The 24,785-nt window shown below is 35.9% G+C and overlaps 1 protein-coding gene across 4 annotated transcripts in view; it reads left to right on the top strand.

Annotated features, from left to right (window-relative positions):
• Window positions 1-24,785, top strand: part of LOC127619830 (cytoplasmic dynein 1 intermediate chain 1) — an 81,076-nt gene that overhangs the window by 16,186 nt on the left and 40,105 nt on the right. For 2 of the 4 annotated variants that reach the window (XM_052092844.1, XM_052092842.1), the window contains 4 exons: window positions 16,729-16,818; window positions 21,599-21,761; window positions 23,407-23,506; window positions 23,653-23,778. In XM_052092844.1, the coding sequence (XP_051948804.1) occupies window positions 16,729-16,818; window positions 21,599-21,761; window positions 23,407-23,506; window positions 23,653-23,778 (479 nt within the window). Of the gene's footprint in view, window positions 1-16,725; window positions 16,819-21,598; window positions 21,762-23,406; window positions 23,507-23,652; window positions 23,779-24,785 lie in introns of all 4 variants that reach the window. The other 2 variants (XM_052092843.1, XM_052092841.1) reach the window with 1 other exon arrangement.

Raw genomic sequence — 24,785 nt, 5'->3', positions numbered from 1 at the left:
CTGGAAATGTTCAGGGCCATTAGCTCTGGAGGTCTCCAGTGGGAAGTGGTGATTCACTTTTTTTCACAGTCACTTCTTTTTGGTAAACTTGTGGTGGTCCTATAATAGTTCCTAATTGCAAGCAAAAATAGTTCTTGCTAACTGCTAATCTGAAAGAAATTACTGGGATTTTGCTGAAAGCACCATAAGCAAGCTGTTGAGAACAACCGAGTAAATGTCAATTGATCGCAGCCAAACATATTGACTCAATTAATTTCGTTTTCGGGTCAGAGTTTGACCACTGAATATTTAAAGAGTTGACATAATCATAATGTTCAATGACACAGCTATGATAATTAACAGGAAAACTGACTTTTTTTTAGCAGCTCAAATCAAGCCACATTCACAGTGAATGATAGTTGAAGGATATATATACACTGTATATCACCTAAGAAAACAGTTTTTCCATGTTTCTGGTTTTTTGAATGTAGTCTAGGTCACAAGTTAATTTAATATGTATCAAGAAACCGGTCTATGTTTGCCTTATTTAGCTTCTACCAAGTGACAAATGAATTGGCATCAAAATACCAAAGAGTTTGATTGGATATCTAGATATGGGAAGAAATGAACAATAGATGTGGGAAGCATTTTCTCTTCCCTTTTTAAAGTTGATAAGGCTATGTATTTTGATATCGTAACTCGATATGTTTATATGGTTTTGTTACATTTTATAAATTCCATTTAAGATAATGTTTTCCCTGCAATCCACTGCCCTATCAGAAATCAACTGTGACCCCCTGTCACAACTCACCATTTGTGTGTGTGTTTGATGAGGTTGGCATCTTCCTGTCATGGGCTAAATTTTTCTTTGGGGCCTGTAGTCAAGGATTTTGCTCGTAGCCTCGGCATTCGGCACCAGAAAGCTGCCCTCAATCGTGGGTGTCTGGGTTGAGCCCGGCTTATGGGTCACATATGGAAGTGCTTCATGGCGGCATGTTGTTTTAGTTCTCTTACACAAGAAAAAAGCTGAGGGTGTCAGTGTTCACAAAATTAAAGGTTGGCCAAAATTCCCTCTCGCACAACAGAGCTTTGCTCTTTCAAGTTCATATCCTTCCAAGGGTGGAGAGAGCGTCATGTCGCATTTAGATACTGTTACATTTACTCTCTTTTGATCTGCAATGTCAGAATTAATTGGTGGCATTAGAGAGAATGTCTATGTCTTTTTCCCCCTGTGCCTTGCGCTGAAAATCGCTTGATTTTGAAATCATCAACATCATCTGACTCTGGTTTCAATCCCACAAAGGCCCGAGTCCCAAATGGCTTGGATCGAGGCGTGATGCCATTCAAAAACATCTGATATGAGACAATACAATGTCTTTCACAGTAGATTGACCATGCCAGTCTGCATCCATATGATTTCAATTTTCCTCTCTTACCACCATATTATAAGATACATGAAACGCAGCTCTGCCAAAAATTGTCCGCTGTCCACGGAGGCACTCTAATAATGTTTGCCATCTGATGTGTGTTAAACATCAGATGGGATGCAGTTTCATTCCAGCAAGCAGTTGGACTTTTTTCCATGTACCACACTAAACGTTAAGGTCCCATATTCCCCTGGAATCACTAGGTCTAATTTAAAGTCAGAGTAAGGCAGGGGACAGGTCTAGGTGGTCCTGAAATTGCTGTTCCCATAGTATCAATTGCTTTCTCTTGTTTAATACCTAACTTCTGTATGTATGTGAACAAAACGTGAAGCTCTGTCACTTTTTCTCCAGGACTTCACATATTTCAAGGAGTCATATTTGTATATTTCAAATACAGAGGCCCCCAAAAGTATTTGAACATTTACATTTACACTTACAAATATTTGAATGTCATTGCGTAACAAAATATCAAACCTTAAATGTGCTTAAGTGATTTCAGCCATTCTACTTCTTAACTGTTGGAGTAGCCATGCCCCTTCTTTCCAAAACCCTGCACTCCAAAGATAACAAATGAGCTTTGTTGAGGCCGACATCATGCAGAAACAGTTGTTAAAAACAACAGCAGCATAATAGCACCCTCAACTGACAACTGTTATGAGCAACTTGGCATAAAAATGGCAGTAAGCCTCAATAATTTGCTGAAACTACAATACTATGAGAACGAGCAAAATGATTGACAGGCAGAAAGCGTTATTGTCCATGGACACATATTTGTTTGCTGTTTACAGAGTCTAGAGCTGTAACAGAGACCAGTGAGAGATCTTACAACACTTATTTAGGTAATATCTTTCAGGGAGTATGACAATTATTTGCATACCTTTCCATGAAAAAAAATCGCTTACAGCACCTTTAAATGGCATCTGCCAACTAAAGAACTAACTTTTGTTTTCTGAGCTATTTTTGCAAATACTTTTAAGCAACTTGTGTCAGTGTTATTTAAGTGGATGTATGAAGTCAGTATGTACACAAGTATCTTTCTTTAAAAAAAAATCTAATTTGGTATGATGCTTTGATATACGGTGAAATATTATGCATATATGTTTGTGCATTGTTAAGTGTGGCTTAAATGTCCAAATACACTTGGGCCACTGTTTATGTACAGTATATACTGTATATACTGTATTTGTATATATACATCATATAATAAGTACTGTATGTAATGAAATCATGAAATTTGTATAAAGACAGTCATCATTTGTGTGCTGATTGAATGAGCTGTTTTGGGTATGCACTGTTGGGGACATAAGGGGGCACTCTTAGCACATGGACATAATACACACTGAACTAGAATTCAGATTTCTGCTGCTATGAAAAAACATGAATTGTGTACTTAAGAAAATTACATGATCTGCTGTATTAAATCATTTAAAAGTCATTTAGAGCTATTTCTCATTTTTTGTAAACATAAAAATAGCAAAAGCCTATTTTAATGATGAGTGATCTAAATCTATTTATTTTATCACCGAGCACTAGTCACACAAATGTGATCAATTTCTCATTCGTAATTCTGAACTTCTTTTAGACATCATTTTTTAAACGCTTACAATAATGAAGAGTTTTTTTAAATAAACGTCTAAATCAAAGAGTTTTATCCAAAAATGCCATCTCTATTTTGTGACTTGTTGAAAAGTGAGTTTAGCTCATTGCTTAGGTTGAGTTGCTCATTTTGACAGGCTAGGATTTGGAAAGTTTGAAGTCATGAGGTTTAATCATGCTCTGTGGCCAGTTTGTGCATGGCGTGGCATGATGACTCCCTTAAAGAAGTGGTTATGGGAGCAGGCCAGCTTCACTGGCACCACGTTTGTGGGCAAGAGACCCATTGCATAATATAGGTTCATTACCAGCCCAGAGTCTCTATAGGTCAGAAATATGGAATCTAGAACAGCAGACGCTCAGTATAAAAAGGAACTACACATTTTCATTAGTGTCTGTGATTAATGTCAGTATGATGCTGTAAGGGATTCATTTCAGATCAGGTGTAGAATATATTTGTTAGGGTTTCTTTAATACAAAATAAAAGAGTTTGAGGTTTTGTGAGGTAATATAATACTTTTTTCTGTAACTTGATTTCAGTACTGGTAAAGGTTACATTTAATCAACAAAAACAATTTTTAGTTTAAAATACTATAGCAAGCATACAGTCGATGTTGGTCAGTCATTGTTTATAAAAACAATCTAAAATAGTATCTATTTTTTATAGTTGAATTAGTGGATTACAATGGTATTTAACAAAGTATCATGTTCTGTTCTGATTAAGAATTATAATGTAAAGTGTATTTTTAGATATACCATTTACAAATTCTCATTTTGTTTCATGTTGCTTGAAAAGGCACTAAATATAAATATTGTATTTCAGTATTGTGTAACACTATCAAAGCATTGCAGGTATGTTGTCTAAAGTACAACATTTTCTATATAAATATTGTGTTTTATCTTGAAATATTTTTGTCCAATTAATTGTAGAAATGTTTGCACATAATAAGATTTATATGAAAGTTATTTTGATAAATGTATTTCTCATTCATATGAATTTTTATACTTAGTAGTTAATATTAGTTATTATAAAGAAGGTCATTTAATTATACATATATTTCACTATACATATATAAAAAAATATAATCTCAGATACTGTAATCTCTGGCGAAATGTGGTAACTCCACAGACTGACACATTATTTCAAATATTCAGTTCAATCTGACAAGACTTTAAAATCTCAAATCTAAAACATTTCCTGTGTGCGCTAGCCATGCTTCTGAAAAGATATCTGTTCAAAGTGTTCACGTTCTTTATCTCTCAGACTCTGAACATTTCCAGACCCTAGAGTGCTGTCTCACTCTCTGAAGGGGAGAAGCAGGTCTGTGCTGCATGGCCTTGGTCACAAAGATAGCGGCGCTCTAAAGGAACTTTGTGATCGATCTAAGCCGTTTGTTATAATGATGTCATAATGATGACAAATGAGAATGATGAGAGAGGCCAAGGAAAGGCTGTGCCCAAGTCTGAAGTCGCTTTTCCAGTAACGAGTGCAAACGGCAAACTTCTGAAGAGCCTCAGAATGGGCTTCAGAAGAGTAGAAGAAAGATAAGATGTGCTATGATTTATGTGTATGGTTTGATGAGCTGCATTCACTGCGTTTCAGAGTTTTCTCTAGCATTTGTCATGCTGCTATTGATTCATTCATCTCTCTCTCTTTGCAGTTTGAGTCATTATTATGTTTGCAATGAGATCATTGTAGTATATAAGGCTTATGTATACGTCCATTACCACAATTAATAATCATGACATAAGTTTACTTTTGCACTTTGGACTCTTTATAAATACCACAGTGTACCCCAGGGGGTTCTTCATCAGATTTTAGAAGGTACTTGGAAAGATTTAGATGTTTTCTTTTGATTCATTGTTAAATCTTTTAAAAAGAAATTATGATATAAAAGTATAAAGTAGAAGCTATCCAGCGATTAGAAATAACCAAACATGAATAATATTTAAGAAAACACACACACACACACACACACACACACACACACACACACACACACAAAAAAAAAAAAAAACTGAATAATTAGTGTGATGGAAGATTTGTTAATGTGTTTGAATGTCACTTGTAACAGAATATACAGGGTGGCCACTATGTTTGAATGCTCATATTTAAAAAAAAAAAAAAGCTTAAATGCATTTGCACGATTTTTGGCATACTTCTAGGACTTTTTGTAAACAACAAAATGACGTCACTGTGATGTCAGCGTGAGTAACAACTTGCTACAAATAAATAAACAAGTAAATCGTTTAGCTAAGTTTTCAATTGCTGCTAACTTTGCTTCTCTTTCACCATGTGGCTCTTTTTTGGGGGCTAAAAGGTTTGCTTATTTACTTATTTCCTTTTTTAAATTGTATTTATTTATATTTAAGTTCTTGCTCACGATGATGTCACAGAGACATCATTTTGTTGTTTAAAAACAGTCGTAGAAATACTCAAAAAATCGTGCAAACGCCTTTATGCATTTTTAAGATATGAGCAATCAAACATAGTGGCCCTGTTTTTTGTTTTTGGCCACCCTGTATGTGCGTAAACAGATGTGCAACAGTTCTCTTTAATCATCTCACTCACTTCTCTCTTCTTCACAATACTGCAACTGTTGAAATAAAGAATGCAAATCTGCTATAATTAAACAATGTTCCCCACGCTTTACAGACTTAATCTAACATGTATGTAAAAGCACTGAAAAAATGTGAACCTAAAAGTGCTTCATCTAAATGTATTGGTTTGATTCAAGTCAAAATTATTATTTAAAATTTTTACATTAGGTAACTCTAATTTTAAGGGTTAGATCAAGTAGATACTTGTTAGATCAAGTAGAAATAGCTTCTTAAGGTAACAATAGCACATGAACTGTTTTTACAGTGAGATGCTTTGTCGTTGGCCTGCCGCAAGTCCTCTCATTAACGTTTGTAAAAATGACGTGTATCACTAGTTCCATGTGAGCAATCAAACATAGTGGCCCTGTTTTTTGTTTTTGGCCACCCTGTATGTGCTATAATTAAACAATGTTCCCCACGCTTTACAGACTTAATCTAACATGTATGTAAAAGCACTGAAAATATGTGAACCTAAAAGTGTCACATAACTTTATTTGAGTTAAAAGAAACACATTTCTGGTTTGATGTTGATTATGGTGTACTTGTAACCTTACTGATTGGTCTTCTGTTGGGGTACATAAGACAAAAGGTTTGGGAAACACTGGTCTGAATAATCGCAGCAGGGGTAATAATGGCATGACTGGTTTGTCACCCGTCCGTGTGGTTTGTAATTATGAAATTCAAACTGTGCGCTTTCACACAGCTGCAGGAGTCAGTGAAGAGTGTCAGCTCAAGGGCCTGACTCCACTCTGGCCTGTGCTGCTCTCAGTTTTTGATGAGCAAGTAGCCAGAAATACAAGTACTCTCACCACAGCTTTAGTTTTTTCAGGAGACAGCCTGACACTCTTCAGGTGTCTGAGTGAGAGAGAGAGAGTTAGTGAGAGAGAGAGAGAGAGAGAGAGAGAGAGAGAGAGAGAGAGAGCGAGAAAGAGAGAGAGAGAGAGATAGAGAGATAGGAAAAGGAAAGAGAAGGGATTTTGATGGTTGCATGGGTCACAGTTTGCAGACTGCAGAGTGTGAAGAATTTATCGTCATGACTGCAAATTGTGTATGAATGATACAAACCCATCTCCTTGTCTGGCAGATCTTCATGATTGAGACTTCTTAAAATAAATGTGCAAATTTTATATGTAAAATATAAAAGTTGCCTATAGCATATTATATTGATAAAAGCATTCTGACATGTTGAGCCATGGCAGCTTAACCAGCTAAACACCTGCTTGGCCAGGCTAAGAGACCAGCTAGACCAGCTTAAACCAACAAAGCACCTTTAACCAATTTAAGATTTTTTTGCTCCATCAGCTGGGCTCATAAACACTGAAATGTTTATTTTTATTTATTTGTGGTGAAGTAAATAGAAAAGAAAAGGACTTTCTACATTGACTAAGTTAAAGTGGGAACTTCAAAATATTAAGTAAATTCTTCATTTATATTCAATTCAAACATGTAAAAATGAATGCTCTAGCTTAGAAATATTATTTCTGATTGTTTGTGATCTTTACAATGTGTAATCATAGACCAATCCTAAAGTAGGAAACCTTGTCATATTTATTTGCTAATTTGATTCCATTTCATGTGTAAATTAAATTAGTACATTTTATACATTTTTCGAAGCTGATGTTCCTACCATGCACCAGACTTCAATAACTAATGAGCTTGCATTGTTTCACAGTTTGCTTCAAAAAGTTCATTTTCTACTTTAAATTACCATTTCAAAAAATTATATCTTGATTGTTACCGTCATCAAGTTTTTTGCCCCAAGTGTTGGGGTCTGCATGCGCAGCTCTGGATCTTGCTTCCGTCACCATTAAAGCAAGGTGATGTTGTCTAATAGACTACATAGCATGCATGAAACCTCCCTGTGGAAGGTTTCCGTGTGTCATGTGGTACATGACTAAGTATTGAAATGTTAGTAAACTCTTTTAAAAGCATGGCTTAATTCAGTGCTACATTGCTTAAGTAAAATGTACAAAAAATGAATGAGTAAAATGTACTTGTAACAGAGGATTACAAGTAAAATTAACTTTAAAAATTAATTAAAGCCACCAAGAACTGTGTGTAGCATTTACCTGAATATATGGTTTGTTAAATTTACAAACAGATTCTTTTTTCAGTGAATATATTTAAAGGTGTTTATATTGTCCAGGTACAATCATATAGGAATGCGGGGATTAGTAAGAATGTTGCTTTGTGAATGGTTTGCAATGTAGGGGTGTAATAGACAGATAGTGTTTGTCTCATGCCCGAGTGCCGTGCCAGTTCCATATTACAGATGTCTTTCATGTTGCCGTTGCCGCCTCCTCAGTGCTCTGCCTCTGTTGTGGTCTGCAGAATGCTCAACACCCAACATCTAAAGACTCATTTGGGTATGTCTGTGTATGCTACATATTAAAAAAGGTAGAGACAGCATGTGTGTATGTATGCCAGACTGTATTTTTCGATAAACTTGCATTCATGCTCATGTAATTTATGAATCTCGATAAAAAAATTTAAATAAATAGTGTAGTACTTCACTGTAAATTCAGCAATGACATTTTTTAAAGCTCGCAGCTTGTTGATTTGTCTTTAAAGGTTTAAATGTTATTGCTTAAAGTTTCACTAAGGAGATTTTGAACAATATTTTTACTTCTGGAGCCCTACTGTTGCACACTGTTGGATACATTTAAATGGAAACAAATATTTTTGTTTATGAATAAGCCATAAAAAATGCACAGAATATGTCATATTACAGGATAATTCACTACAGTGTTTTATGCTCATATGGTGGAGCATTGGGGTTTCCTCCCTGTTGTGTCTCATGGGCCCATATGGAGATACCCTCAGTCTTTCAGTTCAATTTCTCTCTGTGTTACAGAGGCCCTGAGGAAAACAAACACCCTCCGCCCCCTTGCAGATAGAAAAAAATCCCCACTTGTCAGATGAGGGGATTTTTTTATTGTCTAATCAGCTCCATATCCCAATTCCAAGGCCTGGAGCAGTGCAGCTTGCTCCAATAAAATGCTGGATGAAAGAGTTGCATCCTCCTTCCGTTTAATCGATGGCATCTTATCCTGCTTTTGGGCACTGTTTGTTTTTTAAAATGCTGCTTTATACTGTATCATGTGCCGTTTGTTGAGGTGCTCAATGTCAGCATTCATCTCGTTGTGAGAGGACTGATGTCAACATGACCTGGATGCCCTCTTACTCAAAGAGATTGACCTTCTGTATAGAAATAATTCTGTTATTCTTACTCTTACATCGGTGGTGGCATCTGAAGGATCTTCCATAATCGAAAGTATTTCAGAGTGTATATAAAAAATTCATTAAAACAAAAAAATAAAAAAAGTAGGACAGGACTTGATTTTATCCATCAGGAACTGAATGGATCATTAAAAGTGTGCATTCCATAACAGAATCGAGTCGAATCATAATCAATCTGTGATTGGAGGTGAGAAGTTGAAAAGTAAGAGGGATCTGTGATGTCGGATGAAGAATAAAGTTGTTTCAGAGACGGAGCAAATAATTTTGATTTTATTTAACAAATACAACCTCTTTAGAAAAAGTCTGACCAAATTTTTGCTAGTAAAAAATGTCATGCTACGATGATATACAGCATTTAATTTTTTTTCCATTGGATTACAATTTGATCCGAATTTATTTATTTTAATAAAAAAAATATTTTTATCAAAAATTATTAATATTATTTGGAATAAAATTAGCCAATGAATCGTGCATAAAAAGGCCAGGAACGTGCATGAAATGCAAAAAATGAACATTCTGTCATCATTTACTCACCTGCAATGAGTAGTTACTGTGACTATCATACTGCCTTACGTTCTTATGTGTTCCACAGAAGAAGGAAAGTCATATTATTTTGGAAAAACTCAAGGGTGAATAAACAATGAAAGAATTTTCTGTACTGATGAACTATTCCTTTAAGAAAGTAAAAAGGCTTCATTTTTATCTCATGTTGGCCAGTTAAATATTCTTTAATAGTATTGCCAGAAAATGGGATTGAAGTATGAGTCTGACGTGACGTGAAGTGCAACTTTCTTTCAACACTGATATTTCCATCACTGCTTCCATCTGTTAACCATTTGTATATGTTACAGTGCGTGCAGTGTCTTCGGAGTGGGAAGTTCTAAGATTCTACATACCATATTTAGGATTCATTCTCTCACCCTCTGTAATAAATCGAACCATTTATGTTTCCACTGCTGCGCTAATATATGATCTTTGACATTTGCTGCATTCAACTGTTGCAATAATAGCATGATTAAGCAGTTAATTCTGGTGTCTTACTTTAAATCTGAGGCCTACACTGAGAGATAAGCTTGTGGTTTAAGGATGAAAGTCTTGTTTTGATTGAGCGCTGCTGCTGTGTTGGCCATTTCAGCTAGCAGCCTGACAAGCTGCGGATCTGAATTGCTTGAGGAAACAGAGAGGAGATTGAAGGCAGGTAAGCTGGGGAGATGTCATTACCTTGCAAGGCAGGTCCACAATTTCATCAACCTTGTGAGCAGGGTAGATGTTCTTAATGTTCTTTCCCACAGAGTGAACCAGTATTAAGCAACAGGCGAGGAAGGCATCTCGTGACTGGGATGAAATTGGCTCTAGGTTGCAAGGGGAGAGTTTGTTAAAGCTGTCTCATTTTTGTCTTACCTTCTTCATCTGTAAGACTTCTATCCCCTGGGCCTTGTGGCACAAAAGTAGTGTTTTATTCTAGACTAGGAAGGTTTGTATTCAAGTCAATTCTGGGTCAAAAACTCCATGGTTCTCAACACATGGTGTTGTGAGAGATGCAGATGGGGGCATGGCAGATTTCTATGATCTTATTTATAGGTTATTTTTAATAAGTACATTTTTTTTAATATAATTTAGAGAATAGTTTATACATTTAATTTAAAATATGATAAATTATAGAATAATAAATAATTATATATATATATATATACACACACACACGTATTCATTCAAATAATTCACAAAAATCTAACCTTTAATTGTAGTATAACAACTGAAAGAGGGGAAATATCTTATTATTAAATACATATTTTTCTCCAAAACATGTTATTCACAATTATTGGCACCCCTAGAAATTCTAATGAGTAAAAAATATCTGATGTATATCATCATTGGGGGACTAGGAACATGCAATTGTTCAGTCATGACTTCCTGTTTCACAGGGGTATAAAAATGAATTAACACACAGGTCAAATTTCCTTAATCATCAGTCACAGTGGGTTAGATTAAAGAATATATTTCTGATGTGCAGCAAAAGGTTGTTGAGCTTCACAAAATGGGAAGTGGCTATAAGAAAATAGCCAAAGCATTGAAAATGCCCATTTCCACCACCAGCGCAATAATTAACAAGTTCCAATCAACTGGAGATCTTAAAAATCAGCCTGGAAAGGACGTGTGTCTAGAATGTCTCCAAGTACAGTGAGGAGGATGATTCAAGTGGCCAAAGAATCTCCAAGGATCACAGTTGGAGAATTGCAGAAATTAGTTGAGTCTTGGGGTCAGAAAGTCTAAAAAAAACAAAATAATTTCAGACATCACCTACATCACCACAAGTTCTTTAGGAGGGCTCCAAGAAAAAAGCCTCTGCTCTCATCCAACAACAAACTCAAGCATCTTCATTGTGCCAGACACTACTGGAACTTCAAATGCGATGGGGTTTTATGGTAAGAAGATGAGTTTAGCAAACACAGTGATGAAGAAGTATCCAATGCCCACGGTTAAATGTGGTGCTGGATCTTTAATGCTGTGGGGCTGTTTTTCTGCCAGAGGTCCTGGACATCTTGTTTGGATACATGGCATCATGGACTCTATCAAATACCAACAGATAAAAAATATAAACCTGACTGCCTCTGCCAGAAAGCTTATAATGGGCCCTGGTTAGATCTTCCAGCAGGACAATGATTCAAAACAAACATCAAAATCAACACAAAAATGGTTCTGCCATGGCCATCCCAGTCCCCTGACCTGAACACCTTAGAAAATTTGTGGGGTGAACTGAAGAGGAGAGTCCACCAACATGGTCCTCTGAATATGAAGGATCTTCAGCCTTCAGCCAGGAGATTCTGTATGGACGAATGGTCTCAGATCTCTTGCCAGGTGTTCTCCAACCTCATTAGGCATTATAAGAGAAGACTCAGAACTGTTATCTTGGCAGAGGAGGTTGCCAAATGTATTGAATAAAAGCATTGGAGAAAAATATTTATGTAATAATGAATTATTTCCCGTTTCAATTGTTTTCCTTTTTTTAATTTTTTTTAATGAAAGATCAAAATGCAGATTTTGTTTATTACAGCCTTCTTTGCTCATATTTACCAATGGTGCCAATATTTTTGGCCACCACTGTATATATGAATATATATACACTACCGGTCAAAAGTTTTGAAACACACTCATTCTTTATTATTAATTTTTCTTCACATTTTAGAATAATAGCAAAGTCATCAAAACAATGGAATAACATAAATTTAACTATGGGAATTATGTTGTGACTAAACAAAATCCAAAATCAATCAAAACTGTGTTATATTCTAGCATCTTCAAAGTAGTCACCCTTTGCCTAGAATTTGCAGAAATGTACTTGGAGTAAATTTATTTCTCAACCAACTTCTTGAGGTATCACTCTGGGATGCTTTTTTAAACAGTATTGAAGGAGTTCCCATCTATTTTGGGTGCTTGTTGGGTGCTTATTGGGTGCTTTTCTTTATTATTTGGTCCAAGTCATCAGTTCCAAAAACTGTTTTTTTTAAATACATTTTTGTTTTATAATGAAATAAATTTATTCGTTGGCACAATTATATTTTTGTCTACAAAACTAATTTCAAACTTTTAAGCATACGCCTTCAGATCAAATGATTTTTAAGATCATGAGAAACAGTTCAGTCAAGTGTTTGAAAACTTTTGACCGGTAGAGTATATATATATAATATATAAACTGTAAATATATGTAATAAATATGATAAATGATATTAAAATATATAAATGTATTTACATTAAGTTATTTTGAATGAAAGTTTCTGTCAGTGCCGAAATGTAAATGTCCCCTGATGCCATGTAGGTTTACTGTCACCTCATGATAAGCGCAAATAAATATTTTATGGTAAACAAGAAGGTCAGATCCATAAAAAATGTATTTGAAAGAAAATGTAATAAAAAAATTGGCTGAAGAGTTTCCCTCACTGGGTTTTGATGTGAGATGCAGAGCGATATGGGGTGTGACAAAGGCATGCTGGGGCTGAAGCTTTGGGAAGAAAGCCACAGGGATCTGTATATATATATATATATATATATATATATATATTGCAAACCTCTTGGGTGTTGTTTACAAACCTATGGTCTCTCGACAAAAACCATGAATGAGGGGTGTTGTTGCTTTGTCCCCGACTGTGTGGTCAACAAATCGTCTGGCCACTTTATGTGGTGAAGGCTCTCAACTTTTCCTTGTTCCATCTGGAACAGATGACTTTCCTCTAGACCTGGTCATATCAGGTCACATTCTGCTTTGGCGCGGACCCGAGACTTGCACATCCCAACCAAAACTTTCTGACATAGCCTGTCTAGAATGTGGGTCTCCTGGTATGCTAGAGGCCTGTCCTATTTTCTGGAAAGGGAGGGTTTAGGGTATAATGCTAGCCTGACAAAAAATAGTCAAGATTGTGAACGGAAATAAAGAAACTTCTGAAAGATTACAGCACCTTACATACATTGTGTGAAATATATAAAAAGCCATTTTTGAGCACTTGAACTTGAACTCAGGTTAGCTAACGTGCTAAAGCTAGCTACAACACCAAAGAAGAAGACATGTTTTTGAATTGCAATTTTCCTCAACTTTAAAAAGCTTCCATGTAGTAAAAAAACATTTGACACAATGCTACCTTTCGTAAGTGCACTGTGTATAGTATATTATTTTAGACAGCTCATCAAAAGGCAAAAAACTTAAGAGTATTAAAGAATGGCAGGGTTCTTTTTTCCCCCTTCAGCTCAGTGGAGAACAGGGCAAAAACAGATGGTAGAGAGTGAGGGACAAAGTAGTCTATGGTGGACTGATCACCCTGGGCTGGCTGTCTGTCTGGGTCTAAGGACTCCTCTCTTTCCTGCTGGTCACTGGCTCAAAAGCTCAGTCATTCTCAGCAGCTAAACCACATTTGCTCTGGTCCAGACCTGGCATACATCAGTGACCGACATTCAGCCTCTGGGGAATCAATTGTCTCAATGCTTCTACTAAGATGTCATGCCTTTAAATCACAGTTTATACATAATAACACAAAGGGAATGTTTATTATACAGGTTTGCTGTAACACCTTCAATGCATTCCATTATTGTGATTTCAAAGTACAAAGTTTTAGTACAGTACTCAATATGTAGAGCTTAGCAGTGACTGCCCACTTTACATTAGCCTTGGTTATAAAAGTATTTTTCCCATTTTATCTTATCATTTATTTTATTTATTTACTATGTCTTTTAAGAGGGAACAAATTAACCTTATGGACCTTAGACAGGGTAAACATATTTAGGCATATTTATATTGTCTCAAATGAAATCAAGGATTTGAATTATAGAAGTAAAGTCTGTTCGATGGGTTTTACTGTTTTAAGGTAATTGGAAACATCCAATTTTTACAACTGATATTTTCTGGCATTTGTTTGTCCACTAGATTTTTTGGAAATACATATGTTCAGTGTTTCGCTGGCTGAACGATCAATACCAATGTAAACAAATGTACAACCCATTAGACTGTACTTTTATATGGAATTGCCTCATTTTCATTTGTGTCAAATTAAATACAGTACACAGTCTACTCTGACAACACAGTCTACTTTCTGTGATGCAGAAAGTCTGTTTTTTTAAGACCATTAAGACCAAATTTTAAGACCATTAATATTTTTTATGCTGTAATGAAACAATATTTCATAACAAAATTTTCCGAGCTAGCCTTCACTAGCCATCAAAAACTCACCACTGTGGAGACTGCCATGATTAATATTTTTTTAGGGTCTCTGCGACATCTCTGATTGATGGATCTTATTTTTAAGTTTGGGGATAGTGAAGAATGTCAATCTTAACATCAATCTTCTTACAAACTTTGTTTAACAGCCTTGAAGCGTATTGTAGGTTTGTCTTGAAACTAGTGCTGTTAGTCGATTCAAATTTGTAATCATGATTAATCACATTACTTTTTGTATTTAATCATGATTAATCGCAGATTTTGAAAGTGCTGACATTTTACACAATATATACGTCTTTTCTTGTCAAAATGCATTTATTTCCATTTTAGTAAAGAAAACAAAACAACAAATAACAATATAATACTTTATTAATATTTTACAAACAAAGACTTCCAAAGTATAAAGATAGAAATGCACTTAAATAGCACCAATTCAAGTAACATTAAACATTTCCTAAAGTCTAAGTGGGAGTTTGACTAATTGAAATAACTAGTCCCCACATTAGTTGCATTTTCATTGCAATGGGCATTAAATCTCTTATTCTCACATCCTCCACAATATTAATAATCTGGAAGACAGTGGCCAGAATCAAACGCCAGAATCAAACGCTGCTTTGAACTCCACATGAAAAGCACTTGCAGACAAAAAACTCTCATTCTACATTTTGTTTATAATAAAGACTTGACATTCTTCTATGGTAATTAAAATATGCCTTACATAGGCTGAAAAAGACTTGATTTCTGTCACGAATCCCAACTGGGCTTGTTTTGTACATCAAATTTCTTTCCCTATCATTTTATTATTTGTGTGTTGTGAAGTGTGCATCAGTGTAATGACTCTGGATAGACATATTACAAAGATCCCGCCCTTCCAACCAGTGTTTATGCTGTTTTAAAGGTAAATGTGTAAATCGCAATTAAGAATAATTAACATGTTAAACTTTTTCAATTAATCACATAATTTAAGGCGTTAATTCTGACAGCTCTACTTGAAAGTCAATTTCGCTATGAAGATTTTTTTTTTCAGTACTTTTAAGCCCAATTGGATAAAGATAAATGGAGGCAAAAACATTATTGTTTGAGATGAATCCCCTAAACACAAACAATAGCCACCAAATTATGTCATACTACAGGTTAATTCACAACAGCCTTGGCAGCTGCATTCTTGCAAAGCTTAAATCATTGTTGAGAGTGCCTCCAGGCCCTTTCCTCCTCCTCGACTTGTGTGAACACAAATACACTGATGTTGAAAGAGTCAGCCGCAACACGTCTGGCATGATGGGATCACTTTCTTCTGTAGACTGGGCACCCACTGTCAGCCCGACCCATGATAATTAACCTCTGCCACTGGGGTTCAACAAGAAAACAATCCCACAGAGTTCTGTGTGTATATTAGCGTGCATGGATGTAAGCGATTGTGTGCGTGACCCATCTACAGGTGCCTGCAATGGTGTTAAGCGCCTCACATCCTTCTCGTCATCTGCAGGCGAGGGGCAGGGTTAGGAACACATGCCCAGGGGCTTCAGGGCTGAGGAGGGCTATGGATGGAATAGCAGGTGGCTGAAAGAGGGTAGCGCTAGGCTGGTTCTTTGACTGGGGTGACTGGGTTAATTAAGGGGTGAGTCCTTAGGGCCTGGGGGGCCCCGGAGCCATTTTGTTGGGGGCTTTGGGGGGTTGACAGAGTGCAGAGAGGGGCCACGCCACTCACAAGCTCCACTTCCTGTGGGGTAACGGCACTCTTTTCACAAGCGGAGCTCTGGAATGATTAACTTGCCAAAACGCACACACACGTGTAGCACATATGTTCTTGGGGACCTGAGGGAAGTGTGTTTTCACTCACTGTGTTGTTTCTCTACAGCTCACGGTTGTGAAAAAGCAGCTGTGCAAATCCCTTTTGAATCGAAAAACCAACAGGCCATGTTGATTCAAAACAAGGCATTGAGTCTGATTATTGAAGTGTCTGATTAGTAGAGTGAGTCTGATTGTGAAGTGAATGGAGGTGTACTACTCTCAGTGTCTGTATGTCAGGCACAGTAGATCTGTAAGTCATTATTTCATGAGAGGCTGGCGAGACTGTGTGTCAGGGTGGGTTGGAGGGAGGGAGGGAGGGAGGGAGGGAGGGTAGTTTTGGCAGGTGTCATAGAACAGAGACTGAACATGACCTTGTATGTGTTCTTTCAGAAGATGAGGAGGAGGATGAGGAGGTCACAGTGTCGAAAGTTGGCCCAGAGACTTATCAACAGGAAGAGGAGGAAACCATGGACACCAAGGAAGGTAAGAGAAGTTTGTGTGAGAGTGTTTTTCAATACTTTGTATATTTATTTGTTGTTATTTGATAATTCACAGCGCTTTTAATGAATGAGTAGGAATTTGAATTAATTTAGCTACGTACCACAAGAAGTTGAATTGGAATGACAGGAAGATCAATTTACTAAATTGGCAAAATCATCAAAACAAATAATTATTTTGACTAATTTGCTTAATTATGGCACTTATTCCTTGATGTGTGCAATTCAATACTGTCAAAGAAATTAACACAAGCTTTTAATTTTGCCATACAGCACCACAAAATGTTCACCACACAGTTTTCAGATAACTTAGAATAGGATATTATAAATATTGACATAAACATTTGGGGTAAATTAGAGCATTCTGGGAAATTTAGTGTTCTTTCACATGATAAAAAGAAAGGTAGTACAATAAATGTATATATATATATATATATATATATATATATATATATATATATATATATATATATATATATTCTCTGTATTTACTATTTATAAGTTTGTGTTTGATCTACAAAGTACTGACAACATTTCTCCCAAATTCCAAATAAAAATATTGTCATTTAGAGCATTTATTTGCCGAAAATGTCAACTGGTCAAAATAGCAAAAAAGATGCAGTGTTTTCAGACCTCGAATAATGCCAAGAAAACAAGTTCATATTCATTTAAACAACACAATTCTAATGTTTTAACTTGGAAAATATCAGAAATCAATATTTGGTTGAATAACCCTGATTTACAATCACAGCTTTCATGCATCTTGGCATGCTCTCTACCAGTCTTTCACATTGTTGTTGGGTGACTTTATGCCACTCCTGGCGCAAATATTCAATCAGCTCGGCTTTGTTTGATGGCTTGTGGCCATCCATCTTCGTCTTGATCACATTCCAGAGGTTTTCTATGGGGTTCAGGTCTAGAGATTGGGCTGGCCATGACAGGGTCTGGATTCGGTGGTCCTCCATCCACACCTTGATTGACTTGCTGTGTGGCATGGAGTATTGTTCTGCAGGAAAAATCAATCCTCAGAGTTGGGGAACATTGTCAAAGCTGAAGGAAGCAAGTGTTCTTCCAGGATAACCTTGTACGTTGCCTTTTATGTGTCCTTCGCTAAGACAAATATACCCGATTTCAGCCTTTCTGAAGCACCCCCCAGATCATCACCGATCTTCCACATGGTCATCTAATGGTTAGATGGAGACCTGGAGAGGCCTACAAGCCACAGTGTCTTGCACCCACTGTGAAATTTGGTGGAGGATTGGTGATGATCTGCAGTTCTGTGGACGAAAGCACTTTGTTGATGAGTGAGGTAAACAGAGATTGACCAGACTGGTTCGAGCTGACAGAAAGGCTACGGTAACTCAGATAACCACTCTGTACAATTGTAGTGAGCAGAATAGCATCTCAGAACACACTACACGTCAAACCTTGAGGCGGATGGGCTACAACAGCTGAAGACCACATCTGGCACTTTATTAGGACCATAGTGTTCCAAATAAAGTGCGTGTAAAGAGAGTGTATATGTATCGCTTTAAATTTCATTTAATTTGAATTCTACTTCCTTAAAATGAAATATTCATTATTATTCTGCATCCTGTTTGCAACCTCAGTTGATGAATTCTCAGTTCAGTTCACTCTGGTTTTTGAGGGTAGTAACAGTATGTGTGCAATTTAAAGTGTGTGTGTGTGTGTGTGTGTGTGTGTGTGTGTGTGTGTGTGTGTGTGTGTGTGTGCACGAAGCTACACCAAAGAGAACATGACTTGCTCTGTTAAAAAATGTATTCCCTGCACCAACATCTTCCACCTGGCACGAATTTAGCACATTTGACTTATGTTTGCTGGATGTCATGCCAAGCAACATGTGCACATTTCAGACTGAGCGAGGGAGACGTCTCTTTAAAACAGCAAAGCCTGACATTCAGAAGCATGTTCTGCACACATGTTCCATAAGTGCCAATAGAAACTATAATAGATTTGTAGATAAATTACCCAGTCTGCCTTAAATGGTACTCAAAAGGGTTGTTCCACAAGGGCAATTCCTTCCGTGTAGGGATAGCTGGTCTTTTATTGTCGCCTTCTGATGTTTCAAAGGGAAATGCATCCTGTTAGCAGTTAATGAGCCATGGGTGGAGTGACATGTCATTGAGGGGTTTATTAACATGATGTAATGCTTCTAATAATTTAACATGTGATTTACAACTTGTGCTGTTATGCAAGTCATGCAATGTAAAACATTCTGTCAACAAAATAGAGTGTATCTTACAATTACAGTTATTTAGATTGTTAACAGTGACACTAGTGTTCAAATGATTCCCAAAAAAGGCACTTAAATCTATTATATAACTATTACTGCCTTACTTTAAAAAAAGCAAACATCTGGGTTACAGTAAGGCACTTAGAATGGAAGTGATTGGGGAAAGTTTTAACAGAAGAATTAATGAAATTTATTTTATAAAATTTTAAAATTCACATTTCTGCTTTCAAACCCTCCAAAAGTTGTCCCCATTCACTTCCATTGTAAGTGCCTCATGTAACTTGATTTTTGCTTTTTAAAGTCGAAATAATTTTTTGTGGTAATCGACATTGTCACAAATGATGTTGATTGAGCTTAACTAAAAAAAAAATGTTGGCCTATTTTCAAGATGTATCCATTTCAATTGAATAACAAATTTCCATCTAATTGAATTGAATAATCTTTAACAAAATACAATTTACAAATCTTACAAAATGCAAGTTTTATTAATGACATTTGAGGGTACTGAACCCGGAACATTCCTTTAAGAAGACCAATTATAATATAATAGTAAGAGCTCTTAAAATAATATATTAAGACTTAATAAGACTTCTTTTTAGAGAATATATTATGAAATTAAGTTTATTTTTCTCTTGTTTTGAGCACATTCTTTACATTTTTATGCTTAAAAAAATAAAATTCTAATGGTAAGAAAAATAAACCTAATTCAAGATATATTCATAAAATCAAGTCATAGTATCTTATGCAATTTTGCTTCATTGGGGAATTTATATTTTTTAAAGGATGTTTTAATATTTTTACTGGATTTAAAGTCTAAAATACTGATTTAGTTTTTTCAGTGTATGTCATTTAAAATATTTCCACTTTACTGTACATATCATATTTGCATTCCTCAATCTTGCTCTTGTTTGCCTTAGCCATTTGTGTTGGGCCTCCCACACGTCAAAATTCCCAAAGTCACCAAACAGGATCACTGGGGCGTTGAGTGGCCACTCGCGTGTGACCCCTGCAGCCGTATCAGATGGCATTCTCTCTGGCCGGGGGCTGGGCTTATCAGGCCGCGGCATTCTGAGTCAGGCCTGATCGAACTTTAATGTTACTAGACCCCAGCAAGTGTACTTCAAAGCGAGCGGAGAGTGCATTCTTTGTGCAAGTGTACAGGGTAAATAACTAGAGAGAGTCTGGACAGAGGCAGACTGTGAAAGCACATGAGGGCTTTGACTCCACACTGACTTTGATCATGTCTTTGTCTTCTTTATAAGTCATCAAAAAAGGCACGCAAATCAAGTGGGCTCAGATCAAAGGGAAGGACCCCTAATAGTCTAGGAGGAAATGGAGAAGCGGAATAACATCAAAAAGAAGGAGTGTTGTGATTATGGAAAAAAGAACTTTATGTGTTTGCTAACGTATTTGCTTATTAATTTACGGTAGCTGTTAGTTTGTTGTTTTCACCCCATATAACCCTTCTAACTGGCATAACTACCTTTAAAAGTAAAGTTCACCCTAAAAGAAAAAATATGTCATCCTTTGCTCACCCTCATGTTGTATCAAACCCTTATGACTTCATATGGGTTTTGAACGAATAAATGTATGACAGAATTTAACATTTTTGGATGAACTATTCCTTTAAATGAATATTCTGGGTTCAGTTAAAGTTAATAGTTCAATCGACAGCATTTGTGGCATAATATTGAATACCAAAAAATATATATTTTGAATTGCCCCTCCTTTCCTTAAATAAATAAAAAATCTGGGTTAAAGTGAGGCACTTACAATGGAAGTGAATGGGGCCAATCTGTAAATGTTAAAATTCTCACTGTTTCAAAAGTATAGCTACAAGATATAAACAATATGTGTGTTAACATGATTTTAGTGTGATAACATCACTTACTAACCTTTTCTGTGCAAAGGTATAGCCAATTTTACAACTTCGTTGTCATGACTGTGTGCCATCAATAAACCATAAAAACTATAAAAATTAAGATTTAATCAACTTTACAGCTCAAATAATACATGAGTTTAAACATAAGAATGAATGTAAGTGCTTTTATAAAGTTATAAGTTTCACATTTCTGCCTTTAAACCCTCCAAAAATGGTCCCCATTCACTTCCATTGTAAGTGCCTCACTGCAACTTCAATTTTTGCTTTTTTTAAAAGAAAAGAGGGATGAGTCTACAGTAAATAATTTTTTGTGGTAATCAGCATTATGCCACAAATGCTGTTGCTTTTTAGGAGTCAGTGTGTGTGCATGAAAAGTGTTTAAGTTTAACTTGTTCTTATATCAACAGCATTTGTACAGTCACTGCTCATTGTTATGCTGTTATGGCAATGATTTTCTCTGTGGTTTAGATCAGTTTGTTAGTGTTATTGTAAGTAAGTGGTAGGTATCAACACATATCCCATCATTGTGACCGTTTGTGTATTCAAATGTATAGGCTGTTCTGTGTTTATTTACTCTGCAGCTGTGTTTATGTCTTAATTTTGATGTGTTGTGTATCGTGTGTGTATCAGGGCACCTGCGGGAGCTGACGGAGGAGGAGAAACAGCAGGTTCTGCACTCGGAGGAGTTCCTCATCTTCTTCGACCGCAGTATTCGTGTGATGGAGAGAGCTTTAGCTGAGGACTCCAACATCTTCTTTGACTACAGTGGACGAGATCTGGAAGATAAAGAGGGGTGAGAAAGCGATTAGGATATGAGTCTCATTTACTACTGGTGTGTTACTTATTTTTGCGTAAAACTTGTGTGCAAAGGTTTTTACGCAGAAATCATGATTTAATAATAACATAATAATGTTTTGGCGGCATGAGGGGGACCAACACAATATTAGGCTGTGGTTTTAATGTTGTGGCTGATCGGTATATATACAGGGGCATAACTACAGGGAGGGCAGGGCAAGCAGCCGCCCTATGGAGAGGGGGCCCATATGCAGACTGCAGGCCCGAAAGGTGACGATAAATGACCCAGGCTCCGCAAGGAGTGGCCCGAAAGGTTCTTTGCACTGGGGCCCGTAAGATCCAAGTTACGCCACTGTATATATATATATATATATATATATATATATATATATATATATATATACACATATAAATCATCTTGGTTCAATACAAGTTAAGCTCAATCAACAGCATTTGTGGCATAATGTTGATTGCCACAAAAATTTGTTTTGACTGGTTCCTCCTTTTCTTTTAAAAAAAGCAAAAATCGAGATTACAGTGAGGTCCTTACAATGGAAATGAATGGGGACAATAAAAGTGAACGTGGTCAATTTTTGGAGGTTTTAAAGGTAGAAATGTGAAGCTTATAATTTTATAAATCTACTAGCATTAATTGTTCTTTAAAAAATGAGCTGTAAAGATGTTTAAATGTACATTTTTATAGTTGTTTTAGGGTTTGTTGACATTACTTTTTTATGGTAAAGAAGTTGTAAAGTTGGCTATAACTTTGCACAGAAAAGGTTTATAATGTTATACATGTCCTATCCTTTATGTCTTGTGTTTATACCTTTGAAAAAGTGAGTATTTTAATAAGCCCCATTCAGTAAGTGCCTCGCTGGAACCGCGATTTTTGCTTTTTTTTTAAGAAAAGGAGTGACAAGTCAAAATTAATTTTTGTGGTAATCAAAATTATGCCACAAATGCTTTAGATTGAGCTTAACTTGTATTGAACCTGGAACATTCCTTTAATAAATTGTACTTATTTCCATATAATAAAAATTATTACATTATAGCTCGATCTGGAAAAAGATTTTTTTGTATGTACCTGTTGTGATCCAAAGGAAATTTTGCATGCACAAAAGTAAGAACATTTGTATACAGTTATTAGTGAAAGAGTCCCAGTGTTTGTGTTCATGTGTAAGTGACTGTGTAAAAATGTATATTCTGGGGACAAAATTGTCTCCAAAAGTGAGTTAAATCTGACCAAACCTCCCTTCTGGGACATACTCAATTGTATAATTGCTTAATAGATAAAGCAAATACGTTTTTCTTTTTTAAAACCTAATAACAGTTTTTTTTTAAGGGGGAAGGGATAGCGAGTGGGTTAAGGTTAGTCTAAAGTAATTATACAGTAATTAGATTGTCTCCTTTGTTCTTCAAAGAAATTATTTTAAAAATGGTGTCATCCATTCACAACCTCTCATTTCATTCTGTGTTGGTGTTGCCAACACACTATATTATTAAATTTCATATTTATATTTCAGAGTGCATTGGTCTTACACACTCTAATATTCTACAATTTGCTTTACATTAATAATTAGCATTATATATTGCAAAATGCTTTTTAAAACCTCAGATCCATGTTTATACACTCTCCCTCTCAGAGATCTGCAGGGTGGCTCCAGTCTCTCTCTCAATCGTCTGTTCTATGATGAGCGCTGGTCAAAGCATCGGGTCATCACCTGTCTGGACTGGTCCCCTCAGGTAGCGTGACCTGTCTCTCTGACCTCACATATGTGTCAACACCTGTTCATTTAAAAGAGAGTCTTGCATCGCTCTGTTGCTGAGACAGCTTTACCATCCTCATCCTCTTCTCTGTTCTCTCTCTCATCTTCTCTTTACGTCTGCAGTACCCAGAGCTCTTGGTGGCCTCCTACAACAACAATGAAGATGCTCCTCATGAGCCAGATGGTGTGGCTTTGGTGTGGAATATGAAATTCAAGAAGGCCACTCCAGAGTACATCTATCACTGCCAGGTGAACACAATAGCATGGCTTCAAAATCTTACCCTATATAGTGATGCTCTACAGAATATAAAATGAGCAAAAGTTGCAAAGGAAACTGCACTGAAGTGGACTGATTCCAATAGCTGTAGTAGGTGACTACACAATAGGGTTTTCACAATGCCAGTAGTTGATACCAAGTACAGTGACATTTCTAATTACTCGAAAACACACCAATTTCAATACCAGGAGAATATTCAATAGCAACTAATATGCTATTGAAGACAATCCTTTATTCATTTTTAAAGTTAGATATTTTATAAATATCGACCAATGTATGTATTTGTAGAACTGAGTAGGTACTTGTTACAATGATACTGTAGAAAGAGTGGATTGTAAATTTGTTATTCATTTTGGTATTGACTAGGTACCGAAATACACTATGCAGTGCACTCATAAAGACCTTCCATATACAGTGTGATGAATGGAATTAAGATCAACCAGGATTTTTGCATCAGGTTTTTTGCTACACTAATACACAAATGATATGCACAAATTTGGATGTGACAGCATTGTAGTATACTACTATTTGAAATGTTTATTGCTGCATAATGCTTACTATAACGAAAACAGTGCTCGGCAAGTTACTTAAAAATAGTAACTACAAATTACTATTTATGTAAAATTGTAATCAGATTACATTACTTTTATGGAAAAGTAATCACATTACTAATTACTTTACTATTAAGTTACTTTTAAAATACTTTTCCAACCAACAAATTCAAAACAATGTCTACATTTCTTACTTGTTAATTATTACACACTATTACATAGACTCGGCACCTCAGATTTTTCCTTCATGGGGCAATAACTTATGTATTCTACATTAATAATATATTAGAAATAAGCATAAACCTATAATGTACTTAAAAGTTATTAAATTAATTGAAAGAGAGTAACTGTAATCTGATTACAAGAATGTCAAATGTAATGCATTACACTACTTTTGACTAAAAAGTCATTAGCTTACAGTTAATTAC

Source organism: Xyrauchen texanus, chromosome 26, assembly GCF_025860055.1.
Source record: "Xyrauchen texanus isolate HMW12.3.18 chromosome 26, RBS_HiC_50CHRs, whole genome shotgun sequence".
NCBI lineage: Eukaryota > Metazoa > Chordata > Actinopteri > Cypriniformes > Catostomidae > Xyrauchen > Xyrauchen texanus.
The sequence above is the reverse complement of the archived record's forward strand: the minus strand, read 5'-3'. Positions and strand labels throughout refer to the sequence as shown.